Source organism: Lasiosphaeria miniovina, assembly GCF_030549165.1.
Source record: "Lasiosphaeria miniovina strain SMH2392-1A chromosome Unknown B0T26scaffold_1, whole genome shotgun sequence".
Classification (NCBI taxonomy): Eukaryota; Fungi; Ascomycota; class Sordariomycetes; order Sordariales; family Lasiosphaeriaceae; genus Lasiosphaeria; species Lasiosphaeria miniovina.
Window position 1 is genome coordinate 2,305,583 of NW_026848220.1, and position 19,864 is coordinate 2,325,446.

General features: G+C 54.3%; 5 protein-coding genes across 5 annotated transcripts; 2 read left to right on the forward strand and 3 right to left on the reverse strand.

Moving 5' to 3' along the window:
• Positions 1-257: 257 nt before the first annotated feature.
• B0T26DRAFT_842974 (inosine-5'-monophosphate dehydrogenase IMD4) lies at positions 258-2,745 on the reverse strand. The gene is made up of 3 exons (XM_060447567.1): positions 2,079-2,745; positions 918-1,863; positions 258-858 (listed from the first exon to the last, which is right to left on the reverse strand). The coding sequence occupies exons 1-3, from the start codon at positions 2,569-2,571 to the stop codon at positions 666-668; spliced, it is 1,632 nt and encodes a 543-aa protein (XP_060302453.1). The 5' UTR covers positions 2,572-2,745; the 3' UTR covers positions 258-665.
• Positions 2,746-3,678: 933 nt separating this feature from the next.
• On the forward strand, positions 3,679-8,744 carry B0T26DRAFT_745611 (uncharacterized protein; the record flags this gene model as incomplete). Its single annotated transcript, XM_060444585.1, has 2 exons — positions 3,679-8,309; positions 8,354-8,744. The coding sequence occupies 2 exons, from the start codon at positions 3,679-3,681 to the stop codon at positions 8,742-8,744; spliced, it is 5,022 nt and encodes a 1,673-aa protein (XP_060302454.1).
• A 1,334-nt stretch (positions 8,745-10,078) lies between these two features.
• B0T26DRAFT_745612 (major facilitator superfamily domain-containing protein) lies at positions 10,079-12,503 on the reverse strand (the record flags this gene model as incomplete). The annotated part of the gene is made up of 5 exons (XM_060444586.1): positions 10,079-10,704; positions 10,785-11,274; positions 11,354-11,616; positions 11,687-11,995; positions 12,449-12,503. The coding sequence occupies 5 exons, from the start codon at positions 12,501-12,503 to the stop codon at positions 10,079-10,081; spliced, it is 1,743 nt and encodes a 580-aa protein (XP_060302455.1).
• A 2,217-nt stretch (positions 12,504-14,720) lies between these two features.
• Positions 14,721-17,847, forward strand: B0T26DRAFT_27384 (uncharacterized protein). The gene is made up of 7 exons (XM_060434118.1): positions 14,721-14,816; positions 14,875-15,767; positions 15,827-16,149; positions 16,252-16,276; positions 16,348-16,558; positions 16,661-17,558; positions 17,725-17,847. The coding sequence occupies exons 2-7, from the start codon at positions 14,887-14,889 to the stop codon at positions 17,838-17,840; spliced, it is 2,454 nt and encodes an 817-aa protein (XP_060302456.1). The 5' UTR covers positions 14,721-14,816; positions 14,875-14,886; the 3' UTR covers positions 17,841-17,847.
• A 542-nt stretch (positions 17,848-18,389) lies between these two features.
• Positions 18,390-19,666, reverse strand: B0T26DRAFT_631363 (uncharacterized protein; the record flags this gene model as incomplete). The annotated part of the gene is made up of 3 exons (XM_060436340.1): positions 18,390-18,958; positions 19,050-19,470; positions 19,610-19,666. The coding sequence occupies 3 exons, from the start codon at positions 19,664-19,666 to the stop codon at positions 18,390-18,392; spliced, it is 1,047 nt and encodes a 348-aa protein (XP_060302457.1).
• Positions 19,667-19,864: the final 198 nt, after the last annotated feature.

A 19,864-nucleotide genomic window follows, 5' to 3' on the forward strand; every position in this document is an offset into this window, starting at 1 on the left:
AAAAGTGAATTGTGCTTTTCAAGCGCTCTCTAGAAGGCTGGCGTATTGATAGAAAATTGGGTTTCCTATGTATAACCAAAAGTTGTTCTAGATGTAGATTCCTTCTAGATAGATGAAAATTCTTGTGCCCCTTTGGTTAAGTTACTACCTTGCGGGCTCTCGACTATTCTTCTTAAGTCTACGAGTAGGTATAAATTCGTCTTAATCTACCTGCACCCAAGGAAAAAAACAATAGAACATGTTTGTTCGTCTCATTTCGTCTGCTCAATGAGGCTCTGATTAAGGATGGACTTCCATATTAAGATCACAAAAGTGAAATGGCTCATACCCATCACGTACACATTAAAAAAATAACAGAACATAAATGCAAACTTGAACCTAGGTAGGTACTCACTCATACACAATGTACTATATATTCTCCCGAACATCGGCATATCATGACCACAAAAACTGCCTGCATTTGAGCCAGTTGGCAGACCGTGGAATGATCAAGGATACTCATGCCTAAACCAAAGTGGTAAAAGGTCACGTTCTCAAGATGTTTTAGATTTTGTGACGAAAATGTGCCGAGCCAAAATTGCGCCCCTGACTCCAATACAAAAGAAGGCGATTAGCCTAACTGCCCATTCCCATGTTGTGATGTTTCATTTCTCAATATTGCATAATCACGCGTAAAGCTTCTTCTCATAGGACTCCATGTTAACGCCGCCTTCCAGCTGGGCGCTGGCTGTGCGGATCTCAAACCTCACGGTGCCGTTGGCAACCGAGCCATGGAGCTCCTGCAAGCTCTGAACTCCAGAGTCCTGGAGTGAGTGCTTCAGACCCGCGGCAAGATAGGGTACGAACTTTCCAATTGATCTACTCAGGGTTAGAAGGGGAGCGGTCAAAGATGATGAAACGGGACAGGTTGGACTCACCCTCTATGCGCCACGGCACCCGAGACACCTTGAGCAACCAAAACACTGTCGCCCTCCGAGAAGTAGCGGGCAGTGCCGGCATTACTCTTCTGGCTGTCCTTGCCGCCGCCACCGGCCTTCTTGTCCTGCATGGCGTCGATGCTCCCCATCCCTCTATAAGCCTTCACAAGCTTGCCCTCTCTCGAGACGAAGGATGTTCCGGGAGACTCAGTGGTGCCGGCCAGCAGACCACCCATCATAACTGTTGAGGCGCCGAGGGCAAGGCCCTTGACAATGTGGCCCACGTTCTGGATGCCACCATCTGCAATGCAGGGAACGCCAAATCTGGCGGCAAAAGAACTCACGTTGTAGACAGAGCTCGCCTGAGGACGGCCAACAGCCATGACCTCTTGGGTAATGCAGGCGCTACCGCTACCCATGCCGATGCGAAGGCCGTCCACGCCGGCAGCAATAAGACAAGCAGCCTGGTCTCTCGTCACGACGTTTCCGCCAATGACATCCAGTCCGGGGAATTCCTGCTTGATCCACTTGATCATCTCAATCTGATACATGCTATTGCCCTGGCTGCTGTCCAGGATGACAATGTCCAGACCGGCTTCCACGAGTTTGGCAAGGCGGATCTTGTCCTCGGGGCGCGTACCAATGGCAGCGGCACAGATGAGCTGCTTAGAATCCGGGAGCTTAGAGGCAAGGGGGAAGTGAAGATTCTTGGTCAAATCGGAGCGGGAAATCATGGAGATGAGGTTTCCATCCTTGTCTACGATTGGCAGCTTGCCTTTCTTGGATCTGGCCAGGATCTTGTTGGCTTCAACCAGGGTGACACCGGAAGGCGCCGTGATGAGGTCCGTCACCATTACACTCGACACTGGCAGCTCGAAGCCGTCTTCAAACTGGAGATCGCGGTTCGTGACAATGCCCAAAAGCTTTGAGCCCAGCTTGCCGGATTCTAACAAGATATCAGTTAGCCAATGTGCCAAGAGAACGGCAGAAGTGCCGTGAACCTCAGAAAGTGTTTCGCCACTCAGTATTTTCAGTGAAATGTCTCCCCATGACACATAGGTCGATACGGTGGAACGAAAGTTATTGATTTATAGTTTTGTAATCATCGTGGCCAACACACACTTTCCGAGGTTTCACAGGAGCAAACAGAACAGTACTAACCGGTGACGGGGAACCCTCCGAAGCCCCACTTCTCTTTCAAAGCCTTGGCTTCGCCAACGGTGGTGCCACGGCGGATGACGACAGGGTCCAGGATGAAACCGTTCTCGTAGCGCTTGACCTTGCGCACCATGTCGGCCTGGACATCGGGGTCGCAATTATGATGGATGACTCCTAAGCCACCCTGGAGGGCCATGTGGATTGCCATGTCATGCTCTGTGACAGTGTCCATTGGCGAAGAGACAAAGGGCGTCTTGAGAGTGATGTTCTTGGTGATGGGCGAGTCGAGCGCGACGGCGGAAGCGGGGAAGCCGATGTAGCCTGGCAGCAATAGGAAGTCATTGTACGTCAGGCCGCCCTGGACCTTAGAGTCCATGAGGTCTTGGATAGCGAGACCATCGCGGCTCTCGTATTCCTTGAGGACTTCCTCGGCCGTCTTGAAGTCGAGGACCTTCTTGGACGCGCCATTGGCGGGAGAGCCGTTGGATGCAGGCATTTTGTGAAAGAAACACGAAGAAAAGGCAGCTTGGCCGATTCAAGAATAAGAAGAAGGTGATAAGAAGATTTGGCGTTGGGGGGGGACAGTGAGTACTTGGCTGGCCCAGCCGACTGTTCCCCCCCAAGAAAAGAAAGAAGGAGTTTCTTAAAAGTTTGCCGCTTGAAATTTTCTTTTATGCCGACTGTTGGCCCAAAACTCTGCGGGGCACAGGAGGGCGGTGTGAAGTAAGTGTGGGGTTTTGGAGTCGCGCATGGCCCAAGCTTCTGAAAAGACAGCAAATATCATCGGTGAACCTTTTGCGCAAGTATACAAGACATCGTCGTGGAATCAATTTACCTAGATGCCACTAGATGAAGCCTCTTAATGCCGAGAAATGAATTGTATAATTACGTCTTGTTTAGTTTAATTTTGAATCATACCACAGCTCTCTGAAATTAGCAACATTTGCGAACTCTACTGGACTTTTCATTGCGCACTTTCCGGTAGTGTAGACCTATGGTGGAGGTCTCCGACACCTTGGAGGACCTGGCGGGTAGCACAGGTCCCTCCGTTCCACTCCGTTGCTAGGGCGTCGCTTCCCAATGTAAACAAGAACGGTGCTTGGCCTTTTACCAGCAAACGAGCCCAGCCCACGACGACGCCGCCTTGGCCACCCTGGTCATTTTCCAAGCTGCCTGAACCCAATGCGGCTCATAGGCTGTGGTGGATTGAGGGCATCATCATTCTCGGCTTTATTCTTCGCTCCCTTTTTATTTGACTGCAGCTGCAGGCAATAATTGCGATCTCGCGATCCATCCTTCCATTCGATTTCGGGCGCTGCGCTGTGCGCTGGCCGTGTTCTGTCTTTTGCGGGCGACGAAACCCCCTCCCCGCCTCATCGAACACGCACCATGCCAGCTTACGCACACTCCCAGTTCCCGTCGTGATCCAGATACACCCATTTTCCCCGTCCACTGCGCCTGCGCCTGCGCCTGCGCCTGCGCTGGCCATCACCGCATCCCCGCTCGGCACACAAGCCCGGTCTGATGTTGTCGCCTACCGTCGCACCCCGCCATATCAACATCGAGCGCAAACATCCTCGCCTGTGGTAGCTAGCACTCCAACATGTCGAACAGGCCGCACCCGCTTCGGCAGTCGCAGACGGCCACCGACTACAATTCGGTTTTGCGGCAGCCCTCGACCGCGTCTTCGTCGGCATCCTCGGGCTACTCCAACTCGTCGGGAGCTTTCGAGTTTGGACGGACGTCCAGCACGCTGTCTGGATCTTCGTCGCCCTCCAGCACCTACTCCACCGGCGGCCACAAGCGCGGACAAAGCGAGGCCAGCCGCCTCCCCCCAACCCTCCATGCCTCGCACACTTATCCGTCGACGCCCATGCCCGATAGCAATCTTTATAGTGCGGCTCGCCAGTCACTCCGACCGCTACCCCAGGTTCCCGCCGGTCCCAAGCCTCCGACAACGCCGCCCCGCGTCTCCAGTCGCCACGATCGCGGCCAGAGCCTTGATATAAGCAAGCTATCCATAGCCCAACAAGAGCGTGCCTCCCCCTCTCCACCCCGGGCTCCGCGCCCCGGCCTTCTCCGTCCAAACTCTATGCTCTTGACTCGATCAGACTCGGTCCGTCGGAGCGGCGAAGGCGGCCCGCCTCCCCTAATCCACTCTCATACAAGCCCTCTGACTACTCCGGACATTGAGCGGCTCGGTCGTTCGTCGACAAGCCAGCTGCGTACATTGTCGCGACTGGCGCAGGATGGCTCTGCGGAAGAGTTCGGCATCACTTCGTCGGCACAGGAGGTCACTGGTCTCAGAGGCCGACGAAGGCTTCAGCGAACTGATACTGACAGCACCGCACGTCCCGGCCTACGGAATGGCGGTGGGTATAGCTGGGACAACCGGAACTGGATAGAACAGCAGCGGCAGTTTCTGCAGGCGTATGAATACCTGTGCCACATTGGCGAGGCCAAGGAATGGATCGAGGACGTGATACATCGCCCCATCCCTCCAATCGTCGAACTAGAAGAGGCCTTGCGAGATGGCGTCACCTTGGCCGAGGTGGTGGAGGAGCTGAATCCGCATCGCAGGTTCAAAATATTCCACCATCCGCGCCTCCAGTACCGGCATTCGGACAACATAGCCATTTTTTTTCGCTATCTAGACGAAGTCGAACTACCAGATCTCTTCCGCTTCGAGCTCATCGATTTATACGAAAAGAAGAACATCCCAAAGGTTATTCACTGTATCCACGCGCTGAGCTGGCTCCTCTACCGGAAAGGGATAGTGGACTTCCGCATCGGCAATCTTGTCGGCCAGCTCGAGTTTGAGCACCATGAGCTCGAGGCTACGCAAAAGGGCCTCGATAAGCTGGGTGCCAGTATGCCTAGCTTCGGCAACATGGGTGCCGACTTTGGAGTCGAGGAACTCCCGGAGCCGGAGCCGCAGGAGACTGAGGAAGAGCGGATCGGCCGGGAGCTTGCCGAGAACGAGGCAACCATCGTCGACCTCCAGGCACAAATACGCGGCGCTCTTGTCCGGATACGGCTCGGAGACAACATGCAGCTGCTCTGGGACACAGAGAGCTGGCTCGTTGACCTCCAGTCACGCATTCGTGGAGACTTCACGCGCCAGATCATGGACTATCGGCTTCAGATGCGGCGCTTTGCAGTCGGATTACAGAGTGCGGCCCGCGGGTTTCTTGCTCGCCAGCGACAGGAGCAAAAGGAGCGATTCTGGAAGAGCAGAGAAAAGGATATTCTGAAAATCCAGAGTCTGGTGCGGGCATCCAAGGTCCGCAACGAGGTACGAGAAAAGCGATCTCAATTATTGCTGGCGTCGGGTCCTATCCGAGACACCCAAGCAACCTTTCGAGGTTTCTTAGTCCGCAAGCGGATGCAGGCTCAGCAACGCGAGACGAGTCGCGTGTCTGGTCCAGTTGCTGGACTCCAGGCTGCGATTCGCGGAGTGTTGATGAGAAGGGTACTGGACGAGAACCGAGGTCTTTTACAAAGACAGGCTGCGACAATAGCCGGCCTGCAGGCCGCCGCAAGGGCCGCGCTGACAAGGAATCAGGTCGCACTGCAAAGGGAAGCTCTTGGTGTATTTGCGACTATGTGGGAGGCGCTTCAAGCTGCTAGCCGCGGAAACCTTGCTAGGTCCAATGTTAAGGCGCTCAAGGCAGACCTCCGAACACACTCTCCGAGTCTGGGCCTCCTTCAGGCTCACATCAGAGCAACTGCACTACGGCGGGGAATATCCGAAAGGCTAGAGAGCCTCGGCGAGGCGGAGCCTGTTGTCCTGGCGTTGCAGTCGATGATTAGAGGGATGCTCGAGCGGAACCGACTCTCTGATGAAAACGACGCGCTCCACGTGCAAGACTCCCAAGTCACCCTTCTCCAGTCACACATCCGCGGATACCTGCACAGGAGGGAGCATGAAGATTTCTTGGACGAGCTTCGAAGCAACGAAGCCAGCGTCACATCACTGCAATCTTTCGCCAGGGCGATGCTGCTCCGAGGCGATGTTGCGAACGTACTTGACGAACTCGAAGAGCAGGAGGAGTCAATCATGGCAGTCCAGGCTGCGGCTAACGCCTTCCTCGTGAGGGCCAAGTTCGAGGAGAAGAAGCGCTTCTTTAAGGAGAATATGCAGAAGGTGGTGAAGATCCAAAGCTTCGTCCGTGCAAAGCTGCAGGGTGAGGCGTACAAGAGCCTCACTTCTGGAAAGAACCCGCCAGTCAACGCAGTCAAGAACTTTGTCCACCTACTCAACGACAGCGACTTTGACTTCAACGAGGAGGTCGAGTTTGAGCGGATGCGAAAAACCGTGGTTCAGCAAGTCCGGCAGAATGAGATGCTGGAGCAATACATCGACCAGCTCGACATCAAGATTGCCCTACTGGTGAAGAACAAAATCACTCTCGACGAGGTAGTCAAGCACCAGAACAACTTTGGCGGACATACGAGCAACATCCTAGCCAATACGTCTATCGCAAGTGCAAACCAGTTTGACTTGAAGGCTCTAAACAAGAGTTCGCGGAAGAAGCTTGAATCCTACCAGCAACTATTTTTTGCCCTGCAAACGCAACCGCAGTACCTGGCCAGGCTTTTCAAGCGCGTGCGAGAGCAAGGGACCGCCGAGAAGGAGTGCAAACGGATTGAGCACCTTATGATGGGGCTTTTCGGTTATGCGCAGAAACGACGGGAAGAATACTACCTCCTCAAGCTCATAGGGAGGTCCATCCGCGAAGAGGTTGACGCCTGCAACACCCTCCAGGACTACCTCCGCGGCAATTTCTTCTGGTCCAAGCTCCTACACAACTACACCAGGTCGCCGCGAGACAGGAAATATCTCAGGGATCTTCTAGGCCCCCTGATCAGGGACAACATCATCGAGGATCCCGAACTAGACTTGGAAAGCGACCCAATGCAGATATACCGATCTGCTATCAGCAACGAAGAGTTAAGGACGGGCCGGCCGAGTTCCCGGCCTCTCGACATCCCCCGAGAGCTCGCAATTAAAGATCCAGAGACGAAGGCAGTCTTTATCGATCATCTTCGTGACCTTCGGGAGATTTGCGACCAGTTTCTCCTTGCACTAGAGGATCTCCTCCCCCGCATGCCCTACGGGCTCCGCTTCATGTGTCGACAGACCTTTGAGGCCCTTTGCCAGCACTTCCAGCGCGACGACCAGAAGCGCCTTCTGCAGGTGGTTGGAAACTGGATCTGGCGTTTCTACCTCCAGCCGGCACTTACATCACCCGAAAACGTTGGGGTTGTCGAGAAACAGCTCAGTCCTCTCCAAAAGCGCAACCTCGGAGAGGTTGCCAAAGTCATTGGCCAAATCGCGTCGGGCAGGCAGTTTGGAGGCGAGAACATCTATCTTCAACCCCTGAACGCCTTCATTGCCGATTCCATTGAGCGCTTCGCCCACATAACTGAGACGCTCATCGGAGTGCCCGACGCGGAGAGCACTTTCGACATTGACGAGTTTAACGACCTCTACGCCAAGAACAAGCCGACCCTATACATAAAAATGAGCGACGTTTTTTCTATTCATAATCTTATTGCTTCTGAGCTGCCATATTTATGCCCAAATAGGGATGACATGTTGCGCGAGATCATGCAGGATCTCGGCAGCGCAAAAAATAACGAAACCGAGATGACGGCCGCAGGATCGTCTGACATCCAGATGTTCCTCACCCCCAAGCTGCACGACATTGACGACCCCGAGGCCGACGTCAAGGCCCTCTTCATGGAAACAAAGCGGAGCATATTGTACATCATCCGGGTGCAGACTGGATCGAACCTGATGGAGATTCTGGTGAAGCCTATCACCCAAGAGGATGAGCACAAGTGGAAGCTGTTGCTGAGAGAAGACTTTGCCAACGGCTCAAACACGCGAGGCGCCTACTCGGATGCGAACATGGTTGACGTGACGAGGATGTCGTACTACGAGTTGAAGAGGACGGCCCTCGAAAACGTCATGAGGTTGGAGCACATGGGCCGCATCTCTCGACACAACTATTACCAGGACATTCTCAACGCCATCGCCTTGGATATCCGTACCAAGAGCCGCAGGAGGGTCCAGAGGCAACGAGAGCTCGACGGGGTCCGCCTTACGCTTGGCAACTTGCACGAGAAGGCCAAGTACCTGGAACAGCAGCGGAAGAGCTACGACGACTACATTGAGCAAGCCATGGCGACGCTTCAGACCAAGAAAGGGCAAGCGCTTGACACGATGTCCCCCCTTCTCTCCCTCAATTGCTAACATTTCTTTCCTTTAGAAAAAAACGCTTCCTCCTCCCCTTCACAAAACAATACAACCACCAGCGCGAGCTCGAGCGCAGCGGCCGGGTGCCCAAGTTCGGCTCCTACAAGTACAGCGCGAGAGCCCTCTCGGACAAGGGCGTGCTCGTGTCGTGGTCGGGCGTGCCCGACCGCGAGTGGGGCCAGATCAACCTGACCATCTCGTGCGACGAGGTCGGCGTCTTCTCTCTCGAAGGCTCCCGCGGCCACATCCAGATCCCCGGCGCCAGCGCCCTCGTCCCCGTCGAAGACCTCCTCCAGGCCCAGTTCGAGTCGCACCAATTCATGAGCCTGTTTGAGGGGAACCTGCGCCTCAACGTCAACCTGCTGCTGCATCTGCTGTACAAGAAGTTTTATCGCACCGTGTGAGGCTACTTATCCAGACCTGCTATATGCGGGGGATCGTAGGGTATGGTATGGTGTGGGATTGTTATGGGGCATTGGAATTTGTCGTTGACGGAAAAGGGGTTTATTTATTATGTGACGGACGATGGACGACCCCCCCTTTTTTTCATTTTCCCGGTTTATTATTCACTTTTTTTGACAAGGCATTGAGGGTGTTTTCATTTTTGGTGGGTATGTGTTTTTTGTCGTCTTTGAATGAATTATCTATCTATCAGGAGGAATGACGGAGCGACGGAAGATTGGAGGTTATTAAAAGGTGGGGGGAGGGCAAGCAGTGGAGGAAAGGAAAGGATAGGAGGGAGAGCAAAGCATATATGAAAGTTGTTTTTTTCATGTTGAATCTTTTTTACTTCTCTTGCTCCTTGTGTTGCACGCAGGAGAGAGAGAAGAGAAGGAAGAGTCTCATACAGAAAACAGCAAGTACTAGCATATTTGGATTCTTTTTTCTTTCTTTTCCTCTTTCTTTTTCTCTTTCCGGGCTTTGCATCCTTTCGTGAGCTCTAGGAGAAAGAAAAACGGGAAGAGTGAAGGGGATGTCATGGCGTTGGATTGTGCTGCCGTATCTTAGGAACAGGTGTAACCAAGGTACGTACGTACGCACCCAGACTACACGAGAGGAAAGGGTCTACACAAAAACTTGTCTTGCGGTGCATTTTTATCGGTTGCTTGCGGATGCCACATCTACCAGGATACTGCCCTTAACTAATCGCCCTTAAGGCATATCTCGGACGACAATCACATTATTATAGCGCTTAGCATGTAGATAGGAGGTGAAACATTCGTCCTCGATTAAATGCCATATGCCAAATGCCATACATGCATGCTTCATGACGTCAATCAAATAACAATACACCCCTACATACATGTGCTCGCTCGCTCGTTTTATGGCCATGCTCAAAGGAAACGAAGATCCCCGTAGTAGCTAGCTAGCTACCTGGTAGACAGGGATATAAGAAAGAAAGAAAAAAACATCAAAATATTTTTTGAACGCCCGCCCTTGAAACCCCAATATATCTCGGAATCCCCGAGGCCCTGCCCCGGGGCTATGCGTATGCTGCGCTGCGCTGTGCTGCGCTGTGCTGCGCTGTGCTGCGCTGTGGATGCAGATGCAGATGCAGATGCAAATAAGCAAAAAAAAAAAAAAGAAACAAAGCTAAACACACCAAGAATGCCGAGCGTTCCATGACATGATGGACAGACATAAGCTGTCCTGATCCCTCCAGATGATTAGTGCTGGGGTATTTTGTTGCTGTTACTTAGGTATATAGTGTGTACGTTTTCCGCGTATCCCGCCCGCCCTATGGGGCCGCGCTCGACGGTCTCGGACTGTCCAGCTTGATGGCTGGGATATTAGGCGTGCTGTGCTTGACGTCGCGCGGATCGACGGCCGCGCCTGCGCGGTCCTCGCCGCGGCGACGGCGGGCGATAGTGCCGTAGCCGCTAGGGGCAGCAGCGGCGGCGGCATCGCTCTCGTCGTCATCAGAGTTAGGTACCAAGGTGCCGTCCTCGTCCTCGTCGTCTTCTTCATCATCGTCCTCGTAGTTGGCGTTGGAGCCGCCCGAGGGCCCGTCGCCCTCGACGATGAACCACGAGGGCACGGCGCCGATGGTGGCCACGAGGGCCATGGACCACCAGGGGGCAATCATGTAGCCGCGGTCGACGCCGCGCGTGAAGATGGCGCCGGCGATGGCGGGCCCGATGGCGCGGCCGATGGCGGCGAATGTGGTGGCGAAGCCGTTGAGCGTGCCGAGGATGCGCAGCGACGACGCCGAGTTGGTCAGCATGATGGTCGTGCACGGGAAGCCGATGATGACTACGAAGCCCTTGACCAGCATCAGAGTGATGAGGCACACGTAGCGGGCCGTGTCGTCCTGTACCAGTGCCGTGTACGGCGTCAGGATGTAGATGATGGGGAAGACCATGGCTGCGCAAAGCAAGTTATGTAAGCAGGGGTACGTAGAAGTGTGATGTGCCGGGAGTGGAAAGGAAAAAAAAACCACATACCCGAGGCCCTGTAGCAGACAACCGCACCGTAGCGCCTGCACAGGAAGGGGAACAGGAGAAACTGGACCACTCCGCAGCAGAACCCGTAGAGGGTATATAGACTCCCGATCCTGTCAGACCCGATCCCGAAGCCGCCCGAGAACTTGAACGGGAGGTGGGTGTTGGTCTCGTCGGGGATCTGGCGCGGGTAGTTGAGGAATACGGGCAGCACCTGGTCGTAGGTGACGGAGTGCAGCGTCAGAAACGTATAGGACACCAAGTTGATGATGGTCTGGTCCGTAAAGACCTCGGCCATGGACGGCTGCTTGGCGTCGGCGGCAACCCGGGCGGTGCGGGCCGCGAGCAGCGGGGCGGATGCCTCGTCGTCGACGTATGAAAGCCGGCGCGTCTTTCTCCTCCGTGGCGACGGACGACGACGCAGCTTGCTAGCCAGCTTCTCGCCAAGCTGCAAGCCCCAGTCGGGCTTGTCACGCTTGCTTTCAAGTGTTTCCTGGAGCGAGCGATGCAGTGTTAGCTTTCTGCCAAATACAAATATTCAAGTCCCTAGCAAAGAGGTTGAAAGCACTCACCTTGAGAAACAGCAAGCCTGTCATGAATGAGATGAAAAAAAAGCCGCACGCTACAAAGTTTGGCAATGCAAAGGGGTATTTCTTGAAAAACACTGAGTTTCCGAACAGAGACGGATACTGGTCAACGGGGCGGGCAAAGAAGCCGCCAAATATCGGGCCGAAGACGGAGCCGATGGACCAGGTGAGCGGCATGAGGGAGAAGGCTACGGGCTGTAGTTCCTTCTGGGGCACCAGTTCGGCCACCATTGTCCTGATGATACCAACTACAAACGGGGCATCAGTCAGTAGCGCATTTTTGTCAAACTCGTTTTGCTTTGGAAATAGAAAGCTCACCATTGCCGTTTCCACCTCCCATGATGGCCCGCGCCGTGAGCGCCATGGGAAGGCTTGTCGACATACCCCAGAGGAGGAAGCAGAACATGGTGCTTAACAGCCCCGTGAGGATGATGGGTTTCCGGCCAAACTTGTCTGACGCCCGGCCCCACAAGACTGCGGTGAAGCTCTGGGAGAGAGAGAAGACGGAACCGGTGAAACCAGCCCATCGTGCTACCTCGTTCTTGTCCACACCGAAGCTCTTGATCATCTCAGGGAGGTAGGGAAACACGGAGGTCAAGGCCAAGGGCTCGGCGAACCTCGCAACAGCTGTTCGTGGCGTTTATGTTAGCGCATGTCAACACGAGACTGGAGTTTTGGAGTTTTGAAGGAAATAAATGGGAGGAATAAGGGGTCTCTAACGCCTTGGTCTGCTGCCATCTAGTTTTGTTTCTGGTTACACAGCGACGGCCACTAGGACTTGACTTGATCTTTTTCTTATTTCTGTTTCCTTTTCCAATGTACGCTTTCTTTACTCTTTCAAGCCGTTGCCTGCCTGTGCAGACTAGACTCTTCTACACAGAATCCGTCAAAAGATGCCACGGAATAGGCACACAGACAGACCGAAAGACAAGCAAACATGACACATAGGGACGGAAGAATGCCAAGGGTTACGAGACGAGATCGAGGCGGGAAATGGCATGACGGAAGAGAGGCAAGAGACATGGATATGGAGAGAGAGAGTGTGTGTGTATATGAAGAGTGAAAGCAGTCCTTGCTCACCTAGAATTGCTAGCTGCTGCTTTGGTAATTTGGGGCCATTCTTTCGTTCGACCATAATGGTGATGTTTTAAATAGCGCCGCACTGAAGAATGCAAAGTTGCAAAACAGAATTATTCGATTCGACAATCTGGAGTCCAGGTGGGCATATGCACACAGCCTCGCAGCCTCGGGTCCGTCAGAGGCAGCAAGTAAGGTTTTCCACCTTAACAGGAAATATCCGCCTCTTTCGTCTCTGGCGATCTTTTTTCTGCAAGTGGATCGATATGCAAGAGCGGGAACGAGGGGATGGCGGATTGGAGACTGGGCTCCACGGCGACTTATACCCGTGGGGAGGCAACAGGTTGGGGCCTCAAGCGTATTGGTATCTGGTGGGCAAACGACACACGTGCCTCACCGGATATATAAGATGAATTCGTAGAAGGAGAAAAAACAATCAGGCAGGAAAATACTCGGGTGGCGAGCAATTATGAAATATAAAAGCAAAGTGAAAAGAAAAGAAATCTACACCTAGAGTCCCTTCTTTCACATGCGGAGTCCAGGTCAGGCAGTGTCTTTTTGGGCCTAGAAGTGGCCGGTTGATTGGCTGGGACACGGATCGCCTTCTTATACGGGGCAGTTGGGGCACTTTAATGGCGAGCGAAAGAACGAGCATGGATAGGGAAAGGCCTAAGGCCCCAGTCTTTCATCGTATCTCCTGGGCCTCTGCAACATAACTAGCTTGATCTTCCAACTGTGAACTTCGGCAGCCGGGGAGGCTGGGTCGGTCAGCCGGCGGGAGTGGAATCGAGGCCATTTTGTTCGAGAGGTGCTCTGCTGCTCAGCCTGCAGCGCGGAAAGTGGAGGGCGGCAAGGCCCTTAAGGTAAAAGTAACCGGTGGGTGAGGTGGGCTTGCGCCATCGTTTCCGTGCTGTTTTGGCTTGCAGCGTGGCAGGGCCTCTGCAGGCCCGGTGCAGGCCGTCCAACCCCAAGTCGAACCGGGTATCGAGTCCGGGATCGGCCTCGGCCTCGCCTTCGCCCAGCCTCTGATTCGCCACCGTTTACGCCTGGCAAGTGGTGCACATCGGATGTCCCCCACCTTTTACGGGCGCAGCTTAGGCGGCCGGCCCACCAATCTGACCGCTGTAAGCAGGTGAGTGTGCCAGAAATAATGGGAGAAACGCCGGGCCGTTTTGCCTGTCGTCCTTTCGTCTTTTTGGGACCTCGAGGCCCTGGGGCCTTGCCGCAGTTCCGCTTAACATTTGCCGAGCGTCCTTGTGGCGCCGCCTCCCTCCCTTGCCTTGGGCTCACGTCTTTGTGGAGGCGGAACTCTGTATACGGCAATCCGGGACTATTAGGTGCTTACCTTCCATCGGTGGGGGGCATGAACTGGGTAGGTAAGGTGAGATGTAAGGTATTTCTTCTAGTGGAGGGAGGTGTGGGACCAAACATTGAATGAGACGAGGTTGGAGTGCGCCTTCCGCCTGGAAAAAAGGCCGGTTCTTGTGACGGATCCTGCATCCGTCACGAGGAAGGCAACTGCAGCCATTGCACCATCTCTAGCCTCGAGCTCCTTCACTGCTGCAGTGCTGCTGTGGTGATCCCCGCCCAAGGATGGTGAATTAATTTCATAGGAATCCCGGTGCCGGACCTAAGTACATACTGCACCCAAGCTAAGGCAGCTCACCTTCCAGACCGTCGACGTCAGATAATTATACATGATTATTTTCCCAGTCGGGTGCTAAACGCAGCCTAGCATACGTAATATCCATGCCGAGCCCTTCGATGGCGTGGAAGGGCGCAGTGCGGGTCTTCTATTGGCTCTGAAGTCTGAATGGGCAGGCCGCTAGGCGAACGGCAGCTCCCGTGCTTGCGTACAGCACCTAAAGTTCCCGTCCATTGGATTTATCCCGGAGATCCTCGCCACTTCAGCGACTTCTCCGTAGATACAGAAGGTGAAATCTCGTCAACATTATCTCGGTCGTCAACCGTGCCTTGCTTAGTCCAGCAATTTGTATTCGGTTTCTCTGTTTCGATGTCAAGAGCTTGAGCTTGGTGTCACAGCTCACGGTGAGTTTCATTCGGCGTCCTGCTTCGTGCTTCCCCGCTCTCATTCTGCGTCTGCCTGCAAGCCACAGAAGTGCACACACACACACACACACACACACACACTGTCTGCACGCACCCCAGCGACTGAGACATGGATAGGGCATGTCGTAATCCTCGTCACTCTTCGCCGATTGGACGCTGCATGACGACCAACCTTCCCTCCCCCGGTGCCCATCCGGGAAGCATTGACTGCTCCGGACAGCTTCGTCACAGAAAATAGTGGAGATACGGATAGCCCAGCCAAGCTGCGGGAGCCGGACTGCCGAGTACCTAGGTACTGTAAGTAAGTATTTTTGTGTTTACCTAGCTACCCAAGATGAGCTAACCCACGGCAATGACAGTCAATAGGCGCCATGGACGATGATGAATACACCCCCTTGCTGAGTGCTGCTCCTCGCCGCCGCTCTCGTCACAGTGTAGTGCGTCGCTTCTGTAGAATCGCCCTTTTGTCCACACTCATCTACTTATTCCTGGCTGCCGTCGTTCCTACGGCTTTCACGGTCCTGAGGGATGCCCTAACCCATCGCTACGGACATTGGGGGCTGCCATGCAAGGGCGAAGTCAGCTATGACGAGCTGCGTGACATCCTGTTGGAAACCCCAAGCAGCAATAAGGCCGAGGACTGGAGCAGATATTATACAGCCGGCCCCCATCTGGCTGGCAAAAACTACTCCCAGGCACTCTGGACCAAGGAGAGATGGGAGGAATTCGGCATCAAGTCGGAAATCGTCTCGTACGACGTCTACCTTAACTATCCTGTCGATCACCGGCTGGCACTCCTTAAGAAGGAAAATTCAGGCGACGATAGCACGTCTGCTTGGAAAGTGTCCTTCGAGGCGTCCCTGACCGAGGATGTTATCGAAGAAGACCCAACCAGCGGCCTGGAAGATAGTGTCCCGACTTTTCATGGCTACTCTGCCTCGGGGAACGTCACTGCCCCAATCGTCTATGTCAACTACGGCACTTACCAAGACTTTGAGGATCTGCTCAAGGCCAACGTCAGCCTCGAGGGCAAGATTGCTATTGCCCGCTACGGAGGCATCTTTCGCGGCCTCAAGGTCAAGCGTGCCCAGGAGCTGGGCATGATCGGCACCATTTTGTTCACCGACCCCGGCGACGATGGAGATATCACCGACGAGAAAGGAGTACTCACCTATCCTGACGGCCCCGCCCGCCAGCCCAGCAGTGTGCAGCGCGGAAGCACTCAGTTTCTCAGTGTTGCTCCTGGTGATCCGTAAATACCTACTTGCCTGCACCCCTACCAGCATGCGGAAGTTACTAACATTACAGCAGGACAACACCCGGATACCCTTCCAAGCCCGGCGTTCCCCGCCAGCCAGTAGATGGGGCAATCCCGAGCATTCCATCTCTTCCGATTTCCTACTTGGACGCCATTCCCATACTGAAAGCCCTCAACGGCCACGGTCCCAAAGCCAGCGACTTCAATCAGTATTGGACTCGCAACACGGGACTGAAGTACAAGGGCGTAGAGTACAATATTGGGCCGACGCCCGATGATATCGCCGTGAACTTGTACAGCAAGCAGGAATACGTAACAACGCCTCTGTGGAACGTGATTGGCACTATCAATGGCACAATTCCCGACGAGGTCATCAGTAGGTCCCTGCTTCCAATAGTGCTCACCAACCAGTCCACTCGCAAATCAACTCTATGAAGTCATGTGTACATGATTGAGCTGACACTGGTACCTCCATTAGTTGTTGGGAATCATCGTGACGCCTGGTACGTAGTCTGTCGACTTTGATAACCATCGTAGGCATAACGGGTTTAAAGCTGACGTCATTTGGAATTAGGATTGCGGGTGGAGCAAGTGATCCCAACAGCGGTTCGGCAGTCATCAACGAGGTGATCCGAGGCTTCGGAGAGGCTCTAAGCCGTAGTTGGAAGCCTCTCAGAACCATTGTCTTTGCCAGTTGGGACGGCGAGGAGTACGGCCTCATTGGGTCTACAGAATGGGTTGAAGAGTTCTTACCTTGGCTGAGCAAGACCAATGTGGCCTATCTTGTTGGTCAATCCCCTCCCCTTGACATTGGAAACACGCGGAATGTTGCAGTCATGCCTGAAAGCTGGTCGACTAAACAACTAACGTGGCTGATAAATTCATAGAACGTTGATGTCGGCGTCAAAGGGCCCCATTTCTCCGCCTCTGCGGCACCGCTGCTTCACAACGTTATCAAAGTGGCAACAGCCGCCGTCCAGTCGCCAAACCAGACGATCCCTGGCCAGACCGTCTTTGACGAATGGAACAAGAGGATTAGCACAATGGGAAGTGGCAGCGATTTTACAGCCTTTCAAGACTTCGCCGGCATCCCGTCCATCGATGTTGGCTTCGGATCCGAAACTGTGGATCCCGTATATCACTACCATAGCAACTATGATAGCTTCTACTGGATGCAGAAATTTGGGGACCCCGGCTTCAAGTACCACCGGGCCATGGCCCAGGTCATGGGCTTGATTGCCGCTCAGCTGGTCGACCTTCCAGTCATCTCGTTCAGCGCCTCGGACTACGCACACGCTCTGCGCGACTACCTGGACAAGGTGAAAGCCAAACTCGAGGGCGTCCTCTCGCCGCTAGAGAAGAATAACACCGCAGAGCTGAGTGAGGAGGCCGTCGTGGAACTGCGAGCAAGCACCCGCCGCGACCCGGTTTCTCGGGCCAACCACGGCCCCCATGACCGCAACAACAACAAAAACGGAACAGCACCTTCCCTGGACGCAGAATCTTTCAGAGACTCGCTTGATAGCCTGTATAAACGCGTACGAAAACTGACATCCACTGCCAGGGCGTTGGACCAGCAGGCCCAGAATCTCGAGCGCCAGCTGGGTGAACACTACCCCTGGTACCATTGGTATCGGTACCTGCGACTCTGGTGGGCGATTCGCAAGGTTAACAATAGTTACAAAGTCTTTGAGCGGAGCTTCCTTTGGGATCTAGGCCTTGACGGGCGGCCGTGGTTCAAGCACGTCGTATTTGCGCCGGGCTTGTGGACTGGCTATGCAGGCGGTGAGTTACATGCCCCCCCCAACATTTGTGTTTTCTCTCACCCGTTCCCATTTGTTACCCCCCCTCTCTCCCCATGTACTCCCAGTCGACTCTCTACAGGGCATCATATGATACACACGCATATCAGCGATTCGTTACTAACTGTTCTTTTTCCCTCATCGATTAGCCGTGTTCCCCGGTCTGATGGAGAGCATCGATACGGAGGACTGGGAGAATGCCGTCCGGTGGGCCGGCATCATTGAAACCTGCATGTTCAAGGCCAGCCAACAGACGGGGGTGTGAGTGGTGCTTGCTTGCTAGCGAAGGGCCATGGTTATAACATATATGTTTGGCCCAATTTTGTCTCTTGCTATATTGGTTTCGTTACAACTCTCGGAAAAGAGTTGTGAGCGAAAAGGCTTGTTTTTGTGTACTGTCTGTGAAAGTCTTGCTAGAATAAAACATTTCGCACCCTGGCCTGGTATTGTGTGACATTCATGCGAGCTTTGCCTCGAGCGCTTGCTAGTTGTCAGTTTCAAGACAGAGCCGTGCATGTTTCAACCTCACAAAGCCTTTTCTTCGCCAGTTAAGTTATTAGAGACTTGTGTTACTTAGGGTATCGTCTGATCCATCCATGAATTATATGACACGATACATGTCGAAGAACACAAACAAGAAATACAAGCGGGGGGTTTCATATCAATCACACGACGCTAAATCTAGACTCGCAATTAAAGACCGGCACTCAACTTCTTGAACGTGAAATGGTGTTTAACTTGCTTTTACTGCCAAGGCTGCTTCGATTCACTCGCAAAAACATAGCTAACCACCGCCTCTCCCCTCCCAGGTCGCCTAGAACTTGTAAACCTGCTCGGGCGTGTAGCCTAGGTCCTTGAGGATGCCCACCAGCTCGCCCTGGTCCCTCGGGCTCTTCTTGTTGCCCGAGATGGAGTTCATCAGGCCGGGCGGGCCGCAGACGAACAGCTTGATGTTATCGGACTTGGGCTCGGGCAGCACCGTCTTGAGCAGCTCCTTGTTGATGAAGCCCTTGGCACCGGCCCACTCCTTGGGGGGCTTGTCGAGCACGTAGAAGGCGCGGAAGCGCTGGGGGTACGTGTTCTCGAGGTGAGCCAGCTCGCTCTTGAGCAGCACATCCTCCTCGGTCACGTTGCCGAACACGACCGTCACCTTGGTCTTGTCCTCGGGGTTGTTGAAGATGGCCCGGCACAGCTGGAACATGGGCGTGATACCCGTGCCGCCGGCAATCAGCCCGATGTGCTCGTGCTTGTTGGCCGTCCACGGATACTTGGGCAGCGGGCCCTTGACTTCGAGCCGCTGGCCCGGAACCATGTCGTGCAGGTGCGTCGACATGGGCCCGTTGGGGTACTTCTTGACCAGCAGGTCCATGTAGCCCTTGGAGTCTGTGCAGGTGGCACAACAAAATTCATGTCAGCTAGTCCGACACGCGGGGTATACGTTTCGAGAGAGGGGAAAGTAGAAGAGTGGCCTTACCCTCGTCACTGATGGGCGTGTACGGCCGGATGACGGGCTTCTCGGCGTCGACGGGCTTGAACTTTGTTAGGATGGCGCTCGTGACATTGACTCCCGAGACCATGTCGTCCTCGGGCAGCTTGAAGCGGAAGCGCTTGGTGTTGTGGTTGACGGTCTCGACTTCCTCGAGCTTGAGGCTAACAAAGCCCTGCTCGCCGCCCGTGAGGGCCTTCTTGACGACGCCCGGTGTCACTTCCCTCACCGCCGCCTCGGCCTTCTTAGCTGCCGGCGTGCCGGCGAAGAAGTAGTAGCCTGCGCTCGTGAGGCCGGCTGCAGCGGCCACGTAGAGAAGCGTGCTGCTGCCGCCATTGCCTGAGGGCAGCGCCTCTGTTGCAGGCTTGGGGGTTGTCGGCTCCGTGGCATACCGGCGGACTGCGAATTGCTGAGGGGCGGGTACTGTCAGCCATTTTCTGCGGCACAAATAGACTCTTCCCGAGGCAATGGAAGCTTCCCGGCGTGCAGTGCGTGAGTTTGTGGAGAGGGGACGTGGGATCGGACGATGCGACCAAGATAAAGCTTACCCGCTTCATGCGCGCAGCGGCCCGGAAGGCACACCTGCTAGAGACGAACAAGCTCATGGTAGCGGTATATGGAGTAGCAACGTCTGGATTGGGTCTGATAATTGACGATTGGGTATGTAGAGTCGTGAATCCAGGGGGGAAAAAGAGCGTGTTTGATATCTCGGCACTGATTTGTAAAGCTCGCGGCACATGCAGTACGGAGGACGGAAAACCGCCTACCGCTCAGAAGCTTGCTGAAGTTGGGACAGCGGGGCC